Source organism: Trachurus trachurus (genome assembly GCF_905171665.1).
Source record: "Trachurus trachurus genome assembly, chromosome: 5".
NCBI lineage: Eukaryota > Metazoa > Chordata > Actinopteri > Carangiformes > Carangidae > Trachurus > Trachurus trachurus.
The window spans coordinates 26,367,404-26,393,632 of record NC_139896.1 but is presented as its reverse complement, the minus strand read 5'-3'; the positions used below and the strand labels follow the sequence as shown (position 1 = coordinate 26,393,632).

The 26,229-nt window shown below is 41.7% G+C and overlaps 2 protein-coding genes across 2 annotated transcripts in view; both read left to right on the top strand.

The window, feature by feature from the left end:
* The window catches only part of phc2b (polyhomeotic homolog 2b), a 233,622-nt gene extending 226,703 nt beyond the window's left edge, over window positions 1-6,919 (top strand). The window contains exon 16 of the transcript XR_014595413.1: window positions 6,910-6,919. The gene's annotated coding sequence lies outside the window, so the exon portion shown is untranslated. The remainder of the gene's footprint in view (window positions 1-6,909) is intronic.
* LOC310986491 (metabotropic glutamate receptor 4-like) overlaps window positions 1-26,229 on the top strand; it is a 173,858-nt gene that overhangs the window by 19,826 nt on the left and 127,803 nt on the right. Inside the window, exon 2 of the mRNA XM_083972420.1 lies at window positions 10,219-11,262. Coding sequence (XP_083828546.1) covers window positions 10,699-11,262 — 564 coding nt within the window. The 5' untranslated portion in view covers window positions 10,219-10,698. The remainder of the gene's footprint in view (window positions 1-10,218; window positions 11,263-26,229) is intronic.

Genomic DNA, 26,229 nt, shown 5'->3' with positions numbered 1-26,229 from the left:
CTGAAACAATTATCAAAGGAGGTAGTCTTCAGTCTGCAAATTGATTTACAGACAAATTGTTTCAGCTCTACAGATAGACAAAGCACCATTTGCATTCATTTGGAGTTCTTGCCGACCAAATACAGTGCATAATAAGGTTTATGAATATAAAAATCCTTAAAGCACACTGACCCCCCAAAAAGATAGTTTTATTGGAAGTTGTGTTAGCCCAGAGCTGACTAAATAACCAATTAACTGTGTTTATTATCAAGGGCACACAATCAGAATTTCTCCAGGAGGTAAAGTCCAAGAAATGTTATTAAAATCACTATTTCTTAAGTTTTTACAATTAAATAAAACTATCCACACATCATTTAAATGTCAATGTAAAAAAAAATTCTATAAAAAAAATGTCTTTGCATTTCCGTTTCTTCTGGTTAAACACGCTCAGCTTGCTGACACAGCGCCCCCTGCAGGAACCAGAGCAACTTCTGTTCAGAGAAGGAGGGACGTGAAGTTACCGTCGTCTCTTGAGTAAACACATCGGCGCTATCAAACTAATCCGACACTACTAAAGAAACTGCACATGGCCAGGATGATTAGAGAAGGTTGACAAAGTGAAGTTAAACCATGTTCAATCACTGGAGGGAGTGCAGCAGCAACCGCAGCTCATGGAGGCAAGTAAGACAGACACATGTTGAAACACTTAGCACAGCTGCTGTTTGTGTGTGAAACATGTCATGAATCATGCTCAGAGTCACCAGTCAAATCTAAAACACAGACATAATTCACATGGAGGTTAAGATTCTGCGAGTCTTCCGTTTCCTCAACTTAGAAATAAGAGAAAATTGCTATTGCTGCAGAATCTGCCTGAGAATCAATGCATGTGTAACATGACTCTGCAAGTCTCTACTTGCCTTCAGCATGACCTCCGTACTTGAACTCAGTTGCACAAGCCTCTGCCACTTCTTGGATGCCATGCAGCGTCTTTCTTGATGGACTGTGGTTTTGGCATTGACCTCCCTGCACAGTGCACATGAGGCATTCAACAGTCCACACACTGCTCTGTCTGGCTTCAGAGCAGGGTCCCTCTGTATCCTCAAGAATCTCTTAAAGACTCATCTCCTTTGAGAGCACCTACGGTATACTCTCATAACACCTCGGACACCCTAACCTTATCCAACGACTCTTACCGACTGCACTGGGGATTTAATGTTGTATATATATAGCTCTGAAATGAAAGCATCTCCCAAATGAGTGAATGTAAACAGTGGTTTTGATCTTTAATTGATGGTTTGTGAGAGACACCTCCCATCTTTTTGTTTGCTTGTTGGTTTTAGGTGCTGACAGCAGAGTGAGAGTGGGTTGCTGTGCTTAATTGTGGGGCTCCCTGTTTTCTCTGTGTGTTACATCACAGGCAGGTGTGCTGCAGTTGTCAGTAGATGCTGTGTACACACAGACCTAAGCATCATCATGATGAGTTAATGGTCACATACATCTGTTTGCTGTGTGATTCTTGACTGTGTATTTGATAAACATCATCTGGTGGTTACATTTTAGAGATGTTCACCCTATTAAAAATGACTTATAGTGAGTACTGGATGCATGCTGTGGTAGTGTATGTAACTAGCAGAGATGGATGTATCAACAAGTAGTGTGTCAGGTATTTATTTATTAAACGCATTGATATGTTTTAAATGAGGCAGGTTTGTTTCAGGCTCAAATGAATGATTGTTAACACTGGGTGATATGAGCAGTCAACTTAAGCTAAAATGCCAATGCCTCCAAAGCCTTGAGGTGAACCTAACCGTACTCAGGGCAGGATGTGCCAGCGCAGAAATGATGCTGTTTGATGACTGAGATATTCTACACACACAGCTGAACATGAGATTCCTGAGTACAGCCATCTAGACACACCAACATTCACAAACATTTGGCTAGCACTGCTCCCTCCAGGCCCGTTAAGCAGCATGCTCAAGGCATCATTATATACATGTTATATATATCTATGGTTAAATGTTAGAGAGAAATCAACAAAAATCTCAAATACTCATTTTAGGAGCTGAAACTATTTTTTTAACCTTAAAAAGGACTCTAATAATCAAAAGTAGTCAAAAAGTAATTTATCAATTTGACCTCATAGTTTGACTGTTAACGTGTGTCCTAATTCAGTATACAGTACAGTAGGTTGCTTATGTGTTGCCCAGGCCTCAGTAACGGCACTTCAGGGCTCGGAGTGCAGTGTTTTTCTCAGCCAGTTTTAAATAAAAGGGAGCGTTGGTGCACTCGTCTGGTTTTAGTGGACCCATGTGGGATAGCACCAGCAGGTACTGGTGCTAAAATTAATGGGCAGTGGCTTTGAAAGTTGGACCAAAGCTATATTTTCACATTATTTTAGTTTTTTTTTTTTTTTTTTTTTTTAACTACGCACCAGTTGGTGAATCTCTGTCTTGTTGATAGAGGTGTGTGGGAATATACTATGTGGGAGTCAGTGGGACTGTGTTTTTTTTCTTCCCCTCATCCCCTGTTGTCGCCCAAAGTATTAGGTGCATGCGAACACTTGAATTCTGCCACAATCTTCTCTAAGATACACTGGAATAAAAAAGTTCCTGACTGTGAAGATAATGAACAAGTTGTTCCATGGATTTACTCCTCAGAGTTGGGGGGCTTATGCATTTTTGTGTTAGCTGCAGGAAATTAGAAGTGGATGGGCAATTTTGTAAAGGTGATGCAGGCGATGGCTCTGGTCTTAGCAGAATTGCGACTTTCTCTTTCCCTGAGAGTTTATGCGAAGTGTTTAGATAAGAGACTTGATAGGATTCAGATTCAATAAGCAGATTTGAGGCCACGTTGAGACTACAGCTCGCACTGCCTTCACTCTTGGCTTGATGTTTGTGCGAATGTACAATGTGTTGTTCCTTTTATCATGAAAAATCTCACAAACACAGACTTTCAAAGCACTTGTTCCCGCTGATATGCCCCAGTTTTCCATATGTTGCAGCTTCAAGTGATTCTGTTGGAAATGGGTCTCTCAGGGGGCGCAGGTCTGATAAGACATGAATTCCTTAATCCTGACAGGCAGGCGGGTCTAGCTCAACAGATACAGTAAATCAATCAATCTGTCTGAGAAGTAACAGCCTTCTATATCGACTAAACCCCCCCATCCCCCCACCCCCTTTACACACAGATACTTTCTAGGACACGCTACACATTGATGGCTTGTGATGTAGCCTGCCTTCACCTCACAGCCCTGGACATATTAAGATGTTTTAGTTTGTATTAAAGGAAAAAAAAAAAAAAGAAGGGGAAAATAAAGGCATATTTGACCCACAAGATGAAGTACGCCAGCCAGGCATCATTACCAAATGCCGCTTAGAGTCAACAGGAGGCTTGGAGATGGTTCACCTCATGCCATCTTTTCTCTGGACCATTAACCAGGCTCACGGGGCGAGCGAGTGAGAGAGCAGCCGTCAGTGCCAGAGGCTTTAAGAGACCGGGACATGTGGATATATTTTAACCTGTAGATTCAAGATTCAAGCCTGCCCACTGAATAGTATTCAATCCAGGCCCCGAGGTGTGCATGTGATGATAGGTAGGAATTGAAAGCTTTATAGGGAGGAAACCCGGTAGCAGCAGTGAATACAAAATAGAGCCTGTGCTCTTTTTTTTCCCAAAAGGGGAGTCTAAACAAGAATATAGGAGGCTGACTGAATCAAGGATAAGACTCTGTAAAGACGAAGGGTGGGAACTGAGGAATGTGTGGGTGTGTGTTTCATTGTTATAGCAAGATGATAGTCATTGAATCAGTCAGGCAGCGAACGGGAAGTCAACAGTTTTTAATATGCTGCTCTGACTCCCCGATGGTTTCCCCTCGCAGCATCTTCCTCCTTTTTAAACAGCATGGGATTTCTCCCTCTGCTCTTCCAGACCAGAAGAATCAGGGCTTGTTCTCACATTTCAGTCCATTTATCTCCTGCTAGATGCAGCTCACTGATCTTAGCCCTCCATTAGCCCGCACAGAAAAGCATCCAGTGCAAGTAAACAAAAAATTTAGGGATGGCCCATTTCTCCTTCCCCTCTGTTTTCAACCCTGTCTTCCAAACGACTTACGGTATCTTCAAAACAACGCGTGGCATGCGCATCAGCGGTGCCGGAAAAGCACAGATCTGGCCTCGTGTTAATAAGCCTTGTTTGCATGTCCTAAAATTTCTGTAGCTGGCACAGTAATGGGGCAGCTATCTGGTGTGGTTGTCACACAGTTGATATTTCAAGAGATAAATTACACCCGTGTTTCCTCAGGGTTCTCAGGCAAGGGAAATCAAACGGCCACAGTCAGATGGTGCATAATATCATGTCTTAGCAAGATTTACCACATATCTCAGGCTTCTAAATAAATCACACCTGTCAACTGCATTTTGCTATGTCTGTAATTAATGCACCCCAGAGTTAAAATATTCAGGATCCGTGTTCCCATCTCTCCTTATATCTCCTGTGACAAACACATCGGATGTCGAGGCAAAGAGATTGGGATCATTTCAATCAATTTACGCCGTGTAAAGATGCTTCTCCCATCACACTCCTGGGTGCGGTGGCGTGCCAAATCCGTACATCACACCGGACATGGTCCCATCAATCTGAATGAACGCGGTCATTGACCTGGTTATGACTTCATTTTTGAGGAATTCACATGTCGTCACTTAAATTACACATTTCCTGCTTCCACTCTGAAAGTGCTAGTCGATGAATTGATTAGTTTAATAGCATATCAATCAAAAACTCCAAACTCAGGTTCCAGCTTCGCCAATATAAACATTTTGTAGTTTTTACATCAGTGTAAATTTACATTCTTCTGGGGTTTTCTGGTATGTTGTTCATTGAACTGAAAAACTACTCAGCAGATGGATCGATGAAATTGTTCACATAGTAGCCTACTGTAGGGATGAACCTCAGTGCAGAATCTAGTAATAAAAAGCTTTTAAATACTGAAGTGGTCTTTAAATGATTTGAAATCAGAGAGCTCTGAGCAGTTTTCCAAAAATTTTATATTGATATGCTGATTATTGTTACAAGGGAAATGATTATTCTTGTAGATTTCTCTCAGGAGCATGAAGAGGAGCACATAAAGTAAAAGTTGGGGAAAGAATGAGCGTGAAAATTGGTTGTACCCGGCTCCTCAGCACCATTCATATCCTGCCCAGGTGAAGAAAGTGCTTAAAGGTCATGTGGAATAAAGGAGCGAGCATAATGAACCAAAACGAGTGTCATAATTAGAACAAACTACGTAGTCAGCTAATACGATAATTGTTTTCAAAGCTTTAGCTGTTATTTTCTACGATTTGGTTTTTCATTATTACAGTGTTCGCTCCAGTCGGCTCTGCCTTTGAGAGGCACTTCCCTCTTTGCCAACTGTTTACTCTGACAACTGTGGTCACTTGTTATGGTGAGTAATTCAAAAATGGAGGGAAACACCACTCGGCTGCCTGCAAGGCTTGGCTGAGGTGCTGCAGCTTAGAGAGAGAGAGAGAGAGAGAGAAAGATAAAGAAGCATCCCACATTCAGGCGGCACGGATCTGAGTGAGTGGAGGCGTCTTTCTATTGTGAAGTATAACACAGACTGGTATCAAGATTGCTCTTTGTCTCAAATGCACGGTGTGACAGCTGGCAAGGGAAAGTCTCTGTTCATCAGGACATTTCTCCGTTGTGATTTGTGATGACGAAGGCGTGCGAGGGCCCGAAGATTCACTCTGTCAAAATTATGCACATACTTTAGTTGCAAGTTTTGATTCTGGTAAATTTTCTGTCGCGTTTTGTAGAATGCGCAACATTATGTGATGATAATGATCTTTGCATTAGAGATAGATCATCTTAGTCAGTCGGTGGAGAATGAACAGCTGTTTTGATTATCAATTATTAACTTCAGCCATCAGTCTTTTTGTTTCTCCGCTTTAAGCATATGCTGCTTTCCTTTGTTTTATATCTTTGTAAACTGAACATCTGTGGCTTTTTAACTGTTGGTTGCCCACGACAACATCTCTGAGGACGTCACCTCTGACTTGTTTTCTAACATTTTATTCCATTAATGTAATTATCGAGGACGTAAACGGCGGATCAATCGATCAAGAAAATAAACATTTACAGCCCTGGATAATTCACTATTTATACCTGATGTATCTGTAGATCCTGGCTATGGGAATGCAGTACAATGCGGTACAATGTCATATTGACAATGGCAACTATAGAAAAGAAATGTGGGTAAAAAGAAACAGAAGGTTTTCTGTCAGGATTGTTCACGGTCAGAGTATTTGAGGTTGCTGAAAAGGAAATGAATGGTTTCCTGTTCATAAAATAAGGTTTTACCACCAGACCTCTTCCTAATGTGAACAAAGGGAGACATTGTAACGTTGGCTCTTCTTACTAATGCATCTCTTTTAAAGCTCATTTCAGTCATCTTTCTCTCTGTTGGTAGAAGCTCTCCAGTCCTTGTGTTTGCAGCCTCGTCCTGCTCTCACCATTCATTTTCCTCAGGGCGGCCTCCCTCTACCTTCCTATTGATCTGCTGTGCACCAACATGCTGGAGTGTCAATTAGAGAGCCCCTCCTGCCCATCTGTGAGAGGAGAGCTGCAGCATCTCTAAAAGTTTCCCGGCCTGGCTCCACCACCCAGCAGCTGCTCGGGTCTCGGAAGATGAAGAGAGTGGGAAAAATCGTTTGAAAAAATATACATAGAAGTATCATTGTTTGTATTTATAATGCTTGTTTTGTGAAGTGTTTGGGCTTGAGCCATGAACATTTCTAATTTGAAGCGATACAAAAATATGAGGCAGAATTTAAAGGTGGAGCGGCTTGTTTGCAGCAGTTTCTCTTCATCCTCAAAGAGAACGCGTCATCTTTTTTTCATGCGAGACACATTTGTAAAGTCAGGCTGGTTTAGGAGGGAAGCGTGGTTCTGAGTTAAAACAGCTCCTGTTTGTAGCATTGTAACTCCTTCTGGATCAGACCCCCCCCCCCCCCCCCCAATGACTTTGCTATTTATGTTCTGTTACAACACAAACTGTCTGTAGACCTCCTTCAAATATCAACACACTCCTGCAACACTTCCTGAATATCAAAAAATTGTCTGTACACTTGAAAACAAATCTTGGTGACAGATGTGTAGGCGAGACGAGAACCGGGTACAATGTAAAACAACACCCACACTTGCGTCTCCTCGTGCACGAAAATCACAGTTTCCATTTGTTTCAGTCAAGAACTCTCATTAAGTTGACTCTTATAATAATGCTTCCAAACAGACGTCTTAAATGTGAGAAAAGTGAACGCAGGGAGTCTTCAGATGGTTTAAAATGCGTTCTTGTGAACAGACGGGTTCAGCTGTAATCATAGTGAAGGTGTTTCTGTGAATTCAGCTGCTGCTATAGCTTTTGAGCTCATGTGATAATACACTTATTTGCCTCAAGGTTATTGTATGGCCTTTTGAAATCAACGCATAGTCTGTTCTGAAATATGCTCGCTCCTGCACCTGAGGAAAGGCTGCTCCCCCGATATGAATCTCCTGTAATTCCTGCAGCTGTCTTTGACATTCTGCAGTTGGCAAGCATTCCTGTTGTCTCTGTTGTACATGTTTATTGAGGTACAGTACGCCATTAGGGGCTGATTTGTAAATAAACAAACACTTTGTCTTCTCATTCCGCGCCCCCGTGACTTGTTTCCTTTCTTGTTTGTCGTAGAGATTTAAAGACAAACCGAAACGGAGGTAGATTTACGTCGTGTGGGGCTGAAAGATTTGTGCATTGAATCTGTTATACACAGCAGAGTTCTGGAAATAAACCGTACACAGCGAACACTGATGACGTGTAACCTGATTTCACTGAATATGCAAATGCAGCACTTTTCGATTCGATTACTGCATCACTATATGTCGTGTTGAATAAAACTCGTGTGAGGTGGTCTGACTCTGCGCCGACCCTGGCGGTTGATTAAAGTGGGATTCATAGGTTTCAACAGAGTGATGGTGGTTTTGTGAAATGATTTATTCAAAGGAAACAGGCAGCCCACCCTGAATGCACTCAGATCTTCCAGATTACAGAATGAATTATCTACATCGTGGCCAAACAGGGAACACGGTGAGATATTCATCTGGAACGAGGCAAAACAAGCTGATTAACATGATAATGCTTGATGTAATCTTATGAAGTGTAAGATCTTTCTCTTTCAGTTGCACACAGGATACTCCTTCAGCTTGGCCAGCCGTTATTTTTTTTTTTAGGCTGGAGGAGATACGAGCGGTCTCCCCACCGGCTCCTCTTTGTAAGAACATGACGTTTGGTGACATCTGTCTTGAAATCCACAGGCTTGTAGGACGGTTTCATATTTGAACTCGTCAGTGTTTACAGTCGTGTTTTCTTTTAGCCTATCTATCTATACCGCGATGTGTTAGCAGCAGCAGCGGCAGCAGCAGCAGCAGCAGCTCTCACTGCCTCTGCCTCACTGTTGGCTCTGATTTTTTAGATATGCTGCTGCATGAGTTTTTATTTGGTTACAGGAGCTAAGGTGAGTTGGCTGGCTCTCCTGTTGTCATCTGCTGTGCAGCAGTGAAAGTGGACCTGCAGTGAATCAACTCTGAAAAATTACTTCTCACTCAGTAGGAGATAGTTGGGTGTATTCAAAGGACCTTGTCACTTCCAATATGCTCTCAATGAATCTCAGCCGTTGCCGATCCAAGGCTTCAACCCACTCCTCTGTAAAACCAATGTCTACAGGCCTATTCTGCCACTGTGTGCTGCTAGATTGTTCCTTCAGAGCCTATTACTGCCCCAGGAATGAACAGGGTGTAGATATGTACATACAAGATGGTCTGCAGTGGCATATTCTGTGTGTCTGTCTCACAGGCGTGTGTGTGTGTACGTGTGTATGTGTATGTGTGCCAGAGGAAGGGGGGAAAAAAGACAACGGAGGAGATAATGATGTCAGTGTGTGCAGATGTGTGCCACAGTATGGAGCTAAGAATCTCAGAATCTGCATTATGTACCTGGTGAGCCTGTTTACAACACTTAAATCTGTGCAGAGATCTGCATCTAATAACCCTCACAGCCTTGAAACAATAAACTCAGCCACATCCAAAGAGATTAATCTCGGCACAAGTTGTATCACAGAGCTGAAAATACGGCTCTAGACTTAAGGTTATCGTTGCATTGGAGCTCTGCTTCTAAACGTGCTCGGCGTGTGTAAAATATTTCCTTTGCTGGAGGTGGTGATCCAGACAATATTTCGGTCATGTTTGAAAAATGAAAATGTTTTTAAAAATGTCCAGTATCTTCAGCTGTGTTAATAGGTTCTTCCAATCGGGATTCCTCTTCCTTAATGCAGTGATTTCTTAAGGTGGTTATTTCGCTTCTTGCCTACTTTGGATATAAAAGCTGCTCTCCATCTGTAATAGCATAATTACCATTTCGCTCTCATTATTCAGGCCCTACCCTGGTTGGTTTGTTGTACTTTCTACCCTGGAAGGCACAGACTTAGACTTGCCTAAGAGACACTGTGACCCACATATGAATTCCATTATAATATGTAATTGATTTTGCCTGTAGGAAGAAGAAATACCTAGGTAATGTTGGAGTGGTCCATTTTTGCCCCAAGAGGTATTACCTTTTATCCTATGGCTCATTCAATCCTTTTGAGCTCCCCCTTAATGTCTCTTATGATTTGACAGGCCTGCAAGAAACATGTAATGTAGCAGCCAGCGACGGTGATACATTTCCAAGAAAATAATAACTTTCAAAGCAACTCTGAGAGGCAACCTACTGTGACCTCCGGTCTTGTTGCTGGAACCATAAAACAGTTAGTGCTCTTTTCAATTTATCCCTTTGATGTAAAATCAATAGCAAAACTAGGACGTGTTACAGTCAAAAAAGTCAAAATGTTGTGATAGAGGCCGAGTGGGTGCGCTAAAGAAGTCGGTAGGTGAGAATGAAGCTCGTGGGATGTGACTCTCGGCCTTGTCAGCCTTGAGAGTCCATGGCAACCTTTTGAATTCAAAGGGGTAGACGTAGGAAGAAGAGGGAGAGAGGGAGAGAGATGAGTTTGGAGGCAGAGCTGTCTCTACGTTCCACATAAGACTGAAATAAAAAGGTTAAGCAGAAAGAAGAAGGAGCTATTGAAATGCTCATACCAATACAAATCCATTTGCCTTTTCTCTGTTTTCTCTGTCCACTGTCTCACTACTCTTCTCTTTTTCATCTTGTAGGAATTCGCTGTGAAGCCTGTGGACCTAAGCAGGCCTGAGGGCTCTGACATATACCAAATCCCTGCCCAGGGGAACAGGGGAGATTAAAAACTTCTGATTGAGGTGGAGAGGAAAGACAGAGAAAGAGAGAGAGAGAGGAGGGGGAGACGGAGAGAAAAAGCTTATCGTTCACCTTTGTTCTTCCTAATGCCCCGAGTGAAAGATCTCCATAGGCAAGTCTGAGAATAACAGCAGCCACGGAAAGCAGCTGCCCACCACTGTGGTCAGATGATGGGAGTGAGAGAACAGAATTACACCCTGTGAAAGAGCCAGGCTCATATTCTACATTAATTGAATGCCTGGGAGAGAGGAGAGGCATGAGCGAAAGCCTTTTTCTGTGCCAACTGCTTCAAGAGGTTTTGCAATTAACCCTCTGGCCGTCATAAAATAATACCTGGCTTCTGTTGTTTTCCAATTGCCGGGTTTGGTCGCACAGTGTGGATGTGTGCTCAGGCTGTGGTCATGTTTCAACCCCCGGCGTGTAGACTGGATCGGACCGGCTGTCAACGAAACAGCCTGTTCCTGCCGCTGCTGCTGCTGCTCCTCTACAGCTCCCTCAAGGCCGCTCAGGCTGCCAAGCCCAAAGGGCCAGGACACACACATCTGAACTCCATCCGCATAGACGGGGATATCTCCTTAGGTGGGCTCTTCCCGGTACACGCCAGGGGCCACGATGGCAAGCCGTGCGGGGAGCTGAAGAAGGAGAAGGGCATACACAGACTGGAGGCCATGCTCTTTGCCCTTGACCGCATCAATAATGACAATAATCTGCTGCCTAACATCACGCTGGGGGCGCGGATCCTGGACACCTGTTCCAGGGACACTCACGCCCTGGAGCAGTCGCTCACCTTCGTTCAGGCTCTGATCGAGAAGGACGGATCGGACGTCAAGTGTCTGGGCGGGGGAGCGCCCATCATCACCAAGCCAGAGAGGGTGGTGGGCGTCATCGGAGCCTCCTCCAGCTCCGTCTCCATCATGGTGGCCAACATACTACGCCTGTTCAAGGTAAGACACATCCGCCTCTAAGTGTGTATGAAATGTACAGAAGAAATAAGAGCAGTGGGGCCTGCGGGTGAATACTGTGTGAAACCGAAAACTATGATTTGCGGTGATTTTTGCTCTATTGATCCTTTTCTACATTTGTGTGAATAATTAATAACACTAGCTGATACACAACATGAGCTGCTGTACAGTGCAAGAGAGCTACTGTATATGTAAGATGTCTGCTGCCACACTATGGACACTTTCATAACTTTAGAGAGGAGATCCCAGGGTAAATCTCATCATCACTCCGACTGTTGCCCAGGAGGGGTTGGTTGCTAAGCAGTGAGAGCTATTGCCTGTCACAATACAGAAGTGATTAATAGGGCACTACTTGATTTCATTTTCACCCCACAGCCTTTCTTCCAATCAGTTTGCTGTTTACATCTGCTTACACTATGGGAAAAAAAATATCTTTCATTCATGGACATTTGGACATTTCATGAATTATTAAACGCATATTTTATGGTCTATCCAGCTAGCCACGGCAAGCCTAATAGCTCTTTCTACATTACTGGAGGTTTGATCGCTATTTTTTAAGGCTCGGCTCATTGCAAAATAATACACCTTTCTTTGACTTGAGGAGGAATTTTTATTAAGCACTGTCGTGCACATCTGAGATTATTTCATGGACAATTACACAGTTTAGCTCAGATGTAACTCAAATCACTTTGTGTAGGACTGGCAAGGCTTATTTAAATTCTGTCTTAATTAGAATGAAGGATTCTCCCTCAGATAACACCCAGGCTTCAAAAACCAACTTCAAAATGTGTTTCAGATCCTCTCTGTTAAAAAAAGCTGATTATAATCCTGACTCCAAAGACTTCCTTCACCTTGATCTCGCATGAAAATTCATGTCTAATTCACACAATATTCCCTCATGTCTCAGTTAGGTCAGACGGTGGCTCGGTCACAGAGCCGTCCCACCAGATGATTGTTTCCTCAGCAGACCAGGTGTTTGCTGTCATCCGAATGGGTTTTAACCTTCTTGACTACCCGCTGGATTTCCATAGGGCTGCACCTCGAAGTGTCGATGATTCATATCCTCAGCCAAGGAGTAGATTTGAACCTTATCTTGTCAAAGCATCTGCCTTTTTATTATTTTCTCACTGAACCAGGCTGAGACTGTCGTCCTGAAAACAACGAGCCCGCAGGTCGTCTGGGCAGCAGGTTATTATGACCCCATTGAGCTTTGTTGCTAGGTGACATCTGGTGGTTGTAGTAAATGTGATATGAGCAAAGGAAAGGTGTTGTAATTTGGTAGGAAGAACCACAAAGTCTGTTAAAAAGAAGTGGGGAAAGAATGGTTTCTGAAAATGCTCTGAACCGTTCGGTTGGGAGCGTGTTGTTCGGTGCATGTGCAAAGTTTCCTTTTTTTTCCTTTTCCTTTTTTTCATTTAGTGTAGCATGAGGTCAGTTGTGGAGGCGTTTACAGTATGTTGTGGACATGGCGAGCGGCTCGCAGTCCCTCCTTGCACCCCCCCTCTCTCTCACACACATTGACAACTGACCTGTTTGTGAACAGCCCCTCCTCTCTGTGGACACTCTGAAGTCTGTTTTAAACAGAGATCCCGCTATAATGCCGTTAATGACCACCTCCTTCGCAGCCGCTGGGTTAACAACAATGCCCCCCATTCTGTTTCATACAGAATGGCAAGGCAGAATAATTGCACAATATTGCTACCTTGAACAGGCTGTATAAAAGGATCTTAAACCAAAGAGGAAGATGTTCAAACAATGGGTGCAATCTCTGCAACAAGTAGGCTGAAAGTGACTTTTTTCAGTACTTCAGTATAAAGTACTTGGCAATTAAAACAAGTGCATTAGAGCACCTCATTTTATTGTTATCATTATAGTATTATTTAAAAAAAATTAAGAAAGTGTGGGTGTGTGCACATTCTTTCAGTTTACATGACTGAACTCAGTAAATGGTGAATTATTGGATATACTGTATCTTATGTTGACATATTGTATTTCTCTGTGTTAAAAACAACAACTTATACAGAGCCAAACCGAAAATTGTGACCACAAAACCGTAATATGAACCGAACCGTGGATTTTGTGAACTGTTCCACCCCTAGAAAGAAGGTTGGGCGCATTTATTCATTTACAGGAATAATTTACAGGGAGTGGTAGTGTGTGATTCCCATATGAAACTAGCAGGATGACAGGATGACAGCAAAAATTTGAGATTTGTCGAAGTACTTAGTTCAACCCTTATCACAACTTTCCAAGTTTTTTTTGTGCCTAGACCTAATCAAGCCATGACCGTCAGCATCTTGCTGATTGGTACGCTGCTGCCTGTATACAGTTCTGTGTTTAATATGGTGACCATAACAACAGAGATCGCATATATGGATGCTATATAAGGTGACAACAGTATAAGTAGTTGCTCAGTTTGTTGGACTTATTGACCAGACCAGACCCTAGCACTGCCTCCTTCTTCCTTCTTCTAATGTGATCAGCACCACATCCAACTCAGCATAGGTGCTCCACAGTATGGTTGGATCTTATTACTGAGCCATTTCACAGAGGAAATCTGGTGTTTTCCCATCGCACATAGAATAAGGATTGTGTTAGTGAAGCCTGTGAGACGTGAGACTCCACATGTAGGCTGGTCCACTGTAGGACTTCAGAGTGTTGAGTGCTGTAGGTGTGCTGCACTGTAGCATAAATGGGTGGAGGCCACAAATACCATAGCATTAGTCACAATTTTAGGTAACGTTGATATTGATCGTTGAAAACATTTCACTAACAGAAAGATTTGTCAGGAAAACTGTGCTGAAGTGTAGGTAATACTTCAGCACAACAGCCTGCAGACTGTGTATGATTTGATAATCTTCCTGACTGCAGAGTCAGGGGATGTTTGCTGCTTGTTGAGTGAACCCAGTGTCACAGAGTGCACAAACGCTTAAGTTTTGTGCATCAGTTATAGCTATATATTCTAGGTATATATGTATGTGAACCCTCTCTTCAGCTCTCGGGTGTCTATGCTTGGGTGTGTGCTGCATATGCCTGTGTTTTGATAAACCTGTAGTTGAGCATGCAAAGCCCTGTGTATGATCTCTATATTTCTTCACATAAAATATGCGTATACTGTATGCACGCTCACACAGGTAAGCGCCAGTGTGGGCCACGGTAATGAGCATCTCCAGTAGCGCGTTCTTGATCCCACACTCACATGGAAGCCTCAAATCCTTCTGTCATTAGCACAGCGCTCACTCTCTCTTCATTAATGCGCGTAAGTGGTGTCCTTGCATATTTAATTTGGATTCCTCTGATCTCCTTTCTCTTTATCCTCAGTGTGTACAGTATATTAGCATTGCCCTCTTCTCCGTCTTTTCCTTCTTCTTCTTCTTCAGTTTTTTTTCATACATTCAGACAGCTGGAGGTGAAGACAGCAGCTCCTGTCAGACAGCAGGTCGAGCAGGTCAACAAAGTGAGATTTTGTCAGTTCATCCTCACTTCTGCCACCCGAGTCGTACTATCGAAAATCAAACACTTTGCAAGGTGGGTCACCAATCAATCAACATCCACTCTAATTGAATAACAGTCATTACAACAATCAAAAAAGAGAGTAAGCTCCTGACATGATGTAAAGCAGTCTGGTCAGTTATATGGATTAAACGGTAAACCTTTAATGGAGAGTGGTGTGTGTGGTCATTTAGGCATGAGGGTCTTGAGTTATGTCTTCCCAGAGATCCACACAGGTCAGCCAGATGCCAGCTGGTTCCCCTGGTCCTGATGGAACCGCTGCGCTGATGGCCCCCGGAAGGTTTTAACTTTACGGCCGTCTCATAACACGCCCCTGCTGCACCAGCAAGACATTTGCTGCATGATCTAGCATGCAGAGAGAGAAAGAGGGACAGCCATGTCTGCTATAGCACTGCAGCGAGACATAAATGTTTGCTTTAAATGGAGGCAATGCATGCGCACGAGTACCAACCCGGCATACCGATGAAGTCAGGCAGACTCTTAGGCAAGTAGACATGCGCATTACTGTACGCTTGCACAGCCACACATAACATATAAACACTTGGCACGAGCATACACAAACGCAATCGAGCACATTTGCACGCAAGCCACTTTAAAGCCAGCAGCAGAAGCCACCCTGGTGTAGTTAGCAGGTTTACAGAAAGTGTTTCCTCAGCACTCTGCTGCATACAGATGTGGTCCGGAGCAGCTTGATGAATATTTTACTCCAACCTTATGTAACAGTAACACAGGGACCAGGAGCTTCAGCTCAAGAACATCTTAGTGTGGTTCACTGTGAAATGGGAGCTGCTGTGACAAGCAGTTGGGGAAAAGATAATTCATGATCACAGACGAGCTATGTCAGATGATTACATTATTCATTTGCCGAGCAGATGCACTCATAAAGTTGACACACATCATCACCTACAACACAGTTTCTACTACCAGCTCCGTCCCTCTTGATTACGTGTGTTTATCTCCGCAGTGGGTCCTGACAGGGATTTCCTCTTCTCCTCAGCTGGAGCAAAAAGTTTTTTCTCCCTTTTGGGGGGGAAAAAGTAAATTTCATTTGTTTCATTCTGTGTCGCACGGCAGAGAGCCAGCGACCCAGGGATAAGAAGCTCAAAGCGTCCTGCCCTTTAATGCTCACTAGAAAGCCCTTCGCTGGCTCCTTGTTCTGACATTACAGCTTATTGCTGGCTGGACAAACCATCTCACATTCACTGAACTGGCCAGTATTAGTAGTACAGGGACCACCCAAGAGTAAAAAACATCCATTTAGAGGAGGAAAAGTAGAGGAAACTGATTTTCATGCAAGAGCACACAGGCCCTCAGCATCCGACTCATTGTGACATTTTCCCTTACACTTAAGTTCATGCTCTTGTTCCTAAGTTTCACATTGGAGACGCAGAAGCTGACCCACTGAGTTATTGTTTATGCGCCTGCACATTGTGTGGCAATCTTAGCAACCGTCTATCTGGGATTTTATAAAGGTCTCTGAAGCCCCAAAAATCAAATAAAAAAACAAATCATTAATACCCATTTAATTATTATTTTTCTCCTTTGAGCCAGACTTGTGCTGTTACTAAAACCCCTCTTGCATTGCATTGCTGAATAGTAAGAACACTCAGTGTCAACAAAAAAGTAAGGAATAAAAAACTATATATAATCCTGGATAAAACCCCATGGAGATGAATTCCTGATTTGAATTGCTGCCATCTCACATTCTCAGTTTTTTTTTTCACATGAAATCCTGTGGGATTTTTCTACGCGGTTATATTGCTGGTTTAAGATCGTAAATAATGAACATGCATCTTTTAAATAATATATTTCAAGGCAGATTAAAAATTATGCCTATACTGTCTATTATTCTTATCTTATTATTATATTATATTATATTATATTATATCTTTACTTAGTGGATGTTGGTAGTAGTAGCACATTCTACATATAAAAATGATACATTTTAAACACCCTAAAAATGTTTGCTTTTACTGCTCCTGTGATTCACTTCTGAGTGTGTGCAAAATGAAAGCATTTTTTTGTACAACTGCCATCATATGACAGCTTGTAAAGTAAAAGCTATCAGTGTCTATCTCATTCAAAGCATATGCGTATAGCAGAAACATGGTTAACTGTGAGGATGATGGCAGATTTCATTAACAGTTGACAGCCTCTTTCATGACTCCTTGAATGAGCGAGCTGATCCATTCTGCAGCTGTTTTGTGGTCCAAGCTCCAGAATGTCCCTTGCTGCCTGCGGTGCTTGCCACCTGCTTTGTTGCGACCTCTTTTAGTAAGTTAATGGTTAAACCCCCTACTGTTGATCCTCCACTCCTGGAAAACTGTTGACGATCAGACATTTCTTCTTCTTTCTTTGGTGACAGAAAACTTAGTAAAACCTAATGAATATGTTTTTTTTGTGTTAATTTAGACATTAAATTTCATCTGTAGCAGTGTATTTTTTTTGCTTGAGTTGTGTTCTATTTCTGTCAATGTTTTCTCTGTATGGACTAGGAGGAGATTTTCAATTTCCGTCCTTGAAATCCAGTGTGAGTGGTTTCATTTTATGGGACCACTCACTGATTTTCTTTACACTGAGTTTCATCACTGTACGGCTGAAAATTAGTTACCCCGTTTATTGTGTTTCATCACTTCGGTACTTTGCCCACACATTTAAAAGAGTGGAGTGACTGACCTGATAATATGCTCTCTTTTATGGTAGTCAATCCTCCAGTACATTTCTTTTAATTTTAACCCTCATGTGGTGATTTCTTAAAACAAGGAGAGGGTAAGGGAAAACAGGTTTGTGTCATGAAATTTCATGCCTCATCTCATCTTGTTCTGATGGTTTTATAAGCCTATAAACCTTCCAGTGACAGAGTACAATGGCGGCCCCTTGTCACAATTGATTTAGCTGCTCATTTGGAGGAATGACAGCTAAATCAAGATAAACTAGTATCGGCCCATCAAGGCATTTCGCTTCAGCCAGACCCACTCATTCAGTGAGCCGGTGACGATACGATTTTCCACGCTGGCTGCGGCACCGTGGAGCCGTGAAGCTTTTGTTTTCCTCCTCTTCCTCCTGTTGATTTGCTGTAATTTCATACAACAAGATGACTTGGATAAAGCGTGAACTGTTGTAAAAATCAATGTGGTATATACGGTTATGGTTTTGTGCTGCTGCAGAAACACGTTAGAGCAACAAGTTTCAGTACAAGCACACTTCCAATGAGGAAATTTATTAGAAGAGAAGGAGTGGACTGTATCATTATTGCATTAAAAAAGGGGGACGCAGCGGCACAAAAGGAAAGCTTGTATAGGCCATTGTTACTTTGTAATTTAAAAATGAGAGCCATTTTGACTGGAGTAGTGCAAGTCATTGTGGGAGCTGGAGATAATAATCCTGCTCAGTTCAGGGAGATAATATTTTTCCATTTTCTATATTTTCCTATGCCATGGCACCCCCCCCACACCCACCCTCCTCTGCCCTCTCTGTCCTCCAACTACTCCATTAACAAAATGCTGACTGATTGATTGTTGAGCTACGAGGCCAACACTTTCTTTCTCCGTTTTTTTTACCTTTTTTTTATTAAACATATAGTTATGATACAGCTGTGCCTCACTTTTTGGTTTCAATCACTTGGTTTTGAACCTATTGTTCTTCTGACCTGCGGAGCTCCAGCATCATCCCTGTCATCTCATCCTGCTCATGCAAAAGATCCCAGTACCTACGGTGCAAGGCTCTCTCTCTCTCCACATAAAGGGGCATTTTGTGAAAAGTGTTTTTTCCCCTGATATGACCAAATCCTAAATCAGACCCCCACCCAGCCAAAATATCAGCTTTTAACATAATGATGATAGCTGTTCAGCTGAGCCATTTTCTGCAAGTCTTGTCAGCTGTACCGAGGCAACAGATTTGATACCATGTATTGGCGCTGGCTCTTGATTCATGTCCATGATTGAATCATGTGAAGCAGTGTCTTCTTGTGATCCCTGTAATTGCGCTATGACCAATTTATCAATATATTTCCAGCTACTAACTAGTTCAAAAAGAGTCTTCTTCTTTACATTGATTTGAATAATTTGTTGTGTGAGATCCATAAAACTCCACGTCTGAGTGTGTATGCACAGACAGAAATCTGTACACACATTATTTTTGTCAGATTTATAAAGCTGCGTGTACGTAATGCTTCTGTTTTTATAAATCTCAGTCATTACCATTCCCACAGTTTGACATAAATGGATGCAGAGACTGCCTTAAACATCTGTTTGCATATCAATACATTACGTGTGCCCGCTCCACCACTTATTAGACCTGTCAGGGAGAAGAGCGGCAATGAGCAATTCGAGTTTTAGTGAAGTAGCTGTCGTCACGTACGGCTGTGGCTATTTATAGAGCCAGTGCCACTAATACATCACATGTATTTGTGAACCATTATCCCAGTGATACGTCAACCATCATCGTCTGTAAGTGTCAGAAAAATGATAAAGAATTTACAGAGCTAATATTGAAACTAACTTTACAACATGCGTCACAATGCAGAGTAAAAATGAAAAGATCATCAATACTGGAAAGTTATGGCTCAAGTGCAGAAAAAAAATCAATACCTTAGAATCTATCCACCTTTGACATTTGACTTGACACTGTGTAGATTACAAAAATAGAAACACAGCTGGTAAACATATATTGTTTCACTCCAAGGTTCGCGTCTCTCATTTTATATTTTATTTCCTCCTCATCATTTCACCTGCACACATCCTCCTGAGCACTAATTAAAATAATCCCCCAGGGAAAGGCTAGAAAAAAAGGCTGAAAAGAGAAATAATTATATTCCAGCTCCTCCAATTTATCTTGTGACTCCTTGTTGGGGGTCCCGACCTGCAGGTTGAAAACCAGAGTTTTAGGTTGTACGGTTTCTTTCCTGACTTGTGTGCTTCAGGTTAGGATTTTAATGCAAACAGCAGATGCTTAAAAACCTAAAGTTACCATCCCAGGTGGCTGGACTTATGATTTTTTTTCCGAATTGCGCAACTGATAAGCACCGTCCAATCAGGAACCACCAAAACTGTTAAATAGACCGTTGCTAAGTAAAACAGACCGTTGCTACTGTATGGACGCCGCTCTCATTGGAGTAGCACAGAGCAGAAGAACTATGCAGGATATTTACCTTATGTTTCATTTTTACCATCGTTAAACGACTTGGGACTAATTGTGATGTTAGATAAATGACTTGTAACTTGTTACAGGGAGAGTGGAGGCTCTCTGTCTTCCACACCGCTGCTGAAAACCAAACCAGAGCCTCGGACCCGGTGGCTCTGTGGCACTGCGAGTCCGCGACAAACGTGTCCAAATTTCGTCATTGATATGTCAAATGACTTATGTCATCGATTATTGTCTAATACTGCAGGCAGCTCATTTTTGGCAAAATTATAAAAATCTGAGTATATCTGGTCTACTCAGATTTTTATAATTTTGCCAAAAATTAGCTGCCTGCATGGTACCTTTAACTTGTTTTGGGAAAACCTATAGCCCCTCTAAGATTTGGAGGTTATATTATAAAATAAGTGTTATTTTTTGAATATGCACTACACAGTAACCACATCACTACATGAAACATGATGTTACAGACATTATATGCAGACCTCATTCAAGTATTCAAGTATTATTTCAGCTACTCTGCTTTGACGTAATTAATGAACTTATGAAATACAGTTCATGTGCTGTCTTTGAACTCACTCATACACTCACTCGCTTGCTCTTAGATTGCAGACTATCTTTTTTATTTCCGCTTGTATTATGTTGGTGCCGCATGAGTAAATGTTGATTCATGGTGACTCATTTGTCTGAAAATGATAAGTTCTGACAACGAAGCAACAAGACAGACACACTGTAGTGTAGGAAAGTGACAAACGCAACTCAGGGTTTCACGTTTCAAGTTGAAGGATGGGAAGTGACTTAGATTATTTTTAATCAGGGGTAACTCTTGATTACATTTATTGTAATCCCATGTGAAGTGTGTCTTTCTTTTTCTCTCGTTTGTTTTGCTTGAACTGAGACAAATTACTGGAGGCAGGTGCTGGCCTCTTGAGCAGGGTTTGCTTGGTGTATGTTGTGTGTTCCTGTATAATTATATTGTTTTGCTCTATAATTATATTTTGCCTTAGTTGCGATCTCATCTTACCAAATACAAGCGGCCATTGTCCATGCAAATCAGACGTAACAACGTTTGTGTATCTTTGAGACTTGACAAACACTCAACACACTGACAAATCCAGATCCATCTGTCCGTTTTCTTCACACGCCAGACACTCTGTGTTGTGTGTGGGTGGCAGGCTTTGAACACATATGTGCATGTGTGTCTTACTGGCTGTTTGTTTATTTAATTGTGTGTATCTGTTTAGTTACTTTAAAATCCCTCTTTTCTAAAGAACGTTTTCATTTTAAAGGTAAAAAAAAAAAACAGTGGAAAAATTGCCTCCACGGCTCAATATGATTTCAATACAAATCAAATTCTTACTGCACAGAATCCATCAATGTTGACAGCTTCAGTGATGTGTATCTACTGTATTTCTCTCAGAATAAGACGCTGGGATAAGCCAGCAGAACAAAGTACAAATGAATAAGAACAAACGTATAGTATGTGACTCATGTAGGCTAATCTAAATCTAAACTATGTAATAGAATTGAAGTTCACTTCATGCTTCGGCTGCTTCATTTGAGTGACAGGCTAACAGGTAATCCTGCCTGAATCAATGCCTCCATCTTAGGCTTGTTTAGTGATTTGAGGCAAAACAAACTGTTACGATTCGCAGTGATCATGATGAGGCTACAAACAGCTACGTATGTTACAGCCAGGAAGTGGCATCAATAAGAAACACTTCTTTTTGCATCAGTGACTTCGAAATCCTAAAGACTTCGATCCATTAATCCTCTGGTATCATGCTGTTCATCTGAACATGATTCACATTTTTCCTATAATTTGAGAAACAAATGTTTGTTTACCATACAGGCTTAAAAATAGGTGAGAGTGACAGCAAATGATACGAGTGACGCCCACAGGAATGAGCAGAAACGGCTAACGACTAATGTATGTTGATTTTTTATTTTCATAATTGATCAGGCTTGCTACACACTAGAAACCAAATCTTAACTGATTTTGAAATGTTAGAGACCACAGACATTAACATTATAATCCTCTGGATTCACACGTGAAGATTAGTGATCTACTTACATTTCTTCAGAAGTACTCCTTTTTTTTCCTTTGCAACTCCACCTGAAAAACTAATTTTGTCAAAGTTATCACAAGTTCTCTGACTTCAAATAGACAAAACAACAACGCTCTATAGAAGTACTACTGAATTGAATCAACACATCGTTGGCACAGTTGAAAAGTGTTGCATAAGTTTAGCCAACTAGGCCCAGCTACATTACCAAGTCACACGGAGAAGAGAGATGCTCGTTGATGTGCTGGTTAATCCGTTGGTAAGCTCTCGTGTTGCTAACAAGGTTCAGACCAGTGGAGGCCTCTGCATTGTGCAGGCCTCATGAAGGTCAGACGGCACCAGCTTCTGTTGAGGAGCTAGGCGCATGGAGAATGTGGTGAGAGGAAAAGCGCGAGTCATTCATGTTGAGGAGCTACTGGACGTGCATCCAGTGGTGAAGAGAAGTGGCAGAGGAGAAGGGCACCTCTCCTATTATACGGCCTGGTGACATCGAAAGTGTCTGGGCCATATAGTGACCAATTGAGGCAGGAATTTGGGATTTCACATTTCACATTCAAAGGTAGAGGATGCTGGGTGATGACTGAAAACACGTCTGGTTTCAGTGAATCTGCACAAGTTTTTTATCGTTTCGCCCAGACGGAAACAGCATTTTAGGGGGCGAAAACGGTTTTTTGAAAACAGGTCCCAGCAGGGCCGGCCTGTGGCATATAGGCAGTATAGGCAATTGCTAGGGGCGCCAACTGTCTGGAGGGGCACCGCGCTGCCTGGTCATCCAAATGGGGGCCCATATGACTCGTCTGCAGACCGACTGCAGATTCTCCCCACTTTGCCACTTACGCGCTCAAACACATCACTTTCAATGTAGATGCCTGTCATGTGCGCTCATAACCCAAGCATGTGTAGGGTATTAGAAGAGAAACACACATATCAGCACAGAAGTGTTGTTCACCTTTATTTTTGGCACGACAAAAATTAGCTGGTAAAAAGCCACTGTGTCAGGTGGCCAAAAAAGTTAACTTAAGGCTGTGCTTTTCCTATATTAATTTCCATATATATTAGGTAAACAAAGTAATATGCAATAAATGATCGATTGAAAGTACATTATGATTATACAAACATAAATCAGTTTTATAATAAGCTCCATGAAATGGCATTACATAAAAATGTTTCCCCTCCTCAACACCAAATAATAGTTAGAGACATGAGAAGTTATTTGTCAGGCTGAAAGGGATCATAAAAATGTGCATAATGAATTTCATTGTTCTGCCTTACAATTGATAGGTGCAACATATTGCCTGACTATTGCCTGGGTTTCACCAGCAGCAGCTTTAACAATATACAGTATGTTTTACTAATATGATAATGTCAGTCAATGATCACATTTACTCCTTGTTTCAGATGCACTTTTGAAATATCCTTATTAGGGGCGCCAGCTATATCTTGCCTAGGGCACCAAACTGGCTAGGGCCGGCTCTGGGTCCCAAAGTGGGAAAATCTCAAAATGCAGCTTCGGCATTTTTGTGTAGACAGCCAAAATACATCTTTTGTGAAACAATGATGTCATACCCCACCGCTCTCACCTTTAACCTGAGCCACACTGCTAGACGTTACAGTCTATGGACGCAATGGAACAACAACAACAACAGCGGCCGACTATAGGGTCCCTCAGACGCTGTGGCTGAAAGGCGGCTGTTAAATCATCACCAATCATCATATTTGCACTGACACGACTCCCAGTGAACATTTAGTCAACTTCTTAATGGTTGGAGTTTGAATACAGCGGGGAAGCTTTTCGTCCTCTTCTGTGTTTTTGGTGTTTGTGTGGCAGCGTTACAGCTCCACACAAGCTCCACACAGGTCTGGCATATAGCGTTTTGAGTCTTTTTCAGTGAATGTGTACACAGATATTTCTTGAAACAATGCCGTGTTTACGGCAAACTTTTTCAAAACGAATAGGGAAAAAGAAAAGGTTTTGCGTGAAGCTCCATTTCCGTGTGGACAAGGCCTGAGTTCACTGGCTTTCCTTTGTCTGGGGAACAAAAGGAGCCATGTGGTCTTGTCTTCCATTTTGAAAGGGCTGTGACTCAACAACACAGTTCCTCAAGCAGAAGTGGTTCTACAGGTTTGAACTGATTTCATTTACTTAAAAATCGAGTTTAAGTTACTCAAAATGCTGCAAGCGCACATCAAAACAGGTGACCAGAGAGACGAGTCCAAAGGACTGGCGTGGAGAATTGTGCGTAGGTGTGCTCTCAAATCTCAGCATCGGTTCTTTCTTTGTGGAGTCTGTATGATGAGCAGGGCCGTCTTGCTCCTCCTCCTCATGATTACTTTCCCTCCACTGTCCAGACACAAGTAGGTCAGGTCAGTGTGGACACTGTAAATTGCCTATACTGTAGGAGTGAGGGTGCATTGGTTTTATGTGTCAGACCTGTTGCTCTGCCATATGTCTGATGCCCACTCTACTCCTCCCTCGTATGGCACTTAATTGGAATAAGGAGGTATGGTGGAAAGAGACAGTTTAAATGAATGGGAGAGGTAAATGTCAGCCCTTCACACTTTATTTTAGAGCTGACAGTTGCAAAGATCTAATAGAGAAATCAAATGCAGAGGAAATGGATATATTAATTTATCCACTGTCATAGTTTCTTGTGCTGATTTTCCACTGGTGGTCTGTGTAATACTCACTGAGCACTTTATTATGAACGGCGTGCTTCCACTGGGGTAGGGCCTTTCTTTGTTCTGAAAGCAGCCTCAGCACAGATTCCAGGAGATGTTGGAAAAGCTCCTCTGGTCCACGTTGACATGATTGCATCGCATCATTGCTGCGGAGTGGTCAGATGCATCATGCTGCAAACCTCCCACTGTCAATCAAACTGCTGACACATGATTGGCTGATTGTCACAGTTGTTCCTACAGTACAAAGGGCTCTGCCACTGGACATTAAGGCTTTTAGTGGAAAACACAATTCTATTAGGGCTCCAACTTATCTTCATTATCTTTTGATTATTCTGTCTTTGATTTTTTTGTTGTTGTTGTTGAGTAAATTAATAATTTATAACCCCAAAAAATTATGTCAAACATAGGTAAAAAACAAACAAACAAACAAACAAAAAACTGATGCAGTGTCCCACAGTTCATGGTGATGCGTTCAAATGTCTTTAGACAACTGTCCAAAACCCAAGAATATTTAGTTCACTACTGTAAGAAAATCCTCACACTTGAGAAGCTGTAACCAACAATTTAAAGAATAAATATAAAGATTATTTGATTTGATTATCAAAATATCTAGTTCTTTTCTGCTACTCAGTTAATAGTTTCATTGATTAATCATTGCAACTCTGATTGTATTATTGATTTACTAAACTGGGCTGTCGATGAACAATTCTAAATGTGATTTTAATTAAAAGCTAAACATTAGTTGTAAATCTTTTTTGTGTACATCATGGCTCAAGTATTAATTGGTGTAGCTGATGGATGATCATAAAATGAGGATTATGAAATTGGCGCTCTAAAGTAATCAAAATATTGTTTTGATTATCATTTTCAGTAAAAATGTAGATATCATACAAACAACTTCTTCTTTTCCCTGTAATTCGAGAGAATTATTTTAATTTCTCAAGGAATTTTACCTTTTGAAGTGCAGATTTCTGACACTGAGGGACAAACCACAAATGAATCAAGAAAGTATTTGAGAAATTCTAATTATTGATGGTAAAAATATTTTTTATTTTTAGCCTTAGAGTCTTGTCTTGTCACTAATACATAATTATTATGATAGAGCAGGTTGTTGGGATTTAAAAAAAATAAAAAAACAAAAAACAGCTCTCCATCTCAAAAAATCCTCCATTATTGATATTTAAAGTAGCAGTGTAAATAAACCAAGTGTTTTATTGCCCTGAATGCTCTAAAATTACTCTAAAAATCAGAAGTTATCCCTTAACTCTAGTTTAGTCCTCAGACTGTGGTTTGCAGAAAACCAAACCCATAATACTTCAAGGCAACTGGATGAAATGATTGGTAGGTGCAGAATTGTGATCGGCATTTTTCATCATTTTCTGACATGTAAACAAAACAACATGATTTGACATCAGAAAGTAACGATAATGAAAGTTGTCATTAGTTTCAAAATGCTATTTCACCCATGTCAGTACTGAGTCTTTAATAACCATTTGGGCACAGAAGAGCAAAGCAGGGGAGAGGACAGATGTGTCAGCAGCACCACATGGAC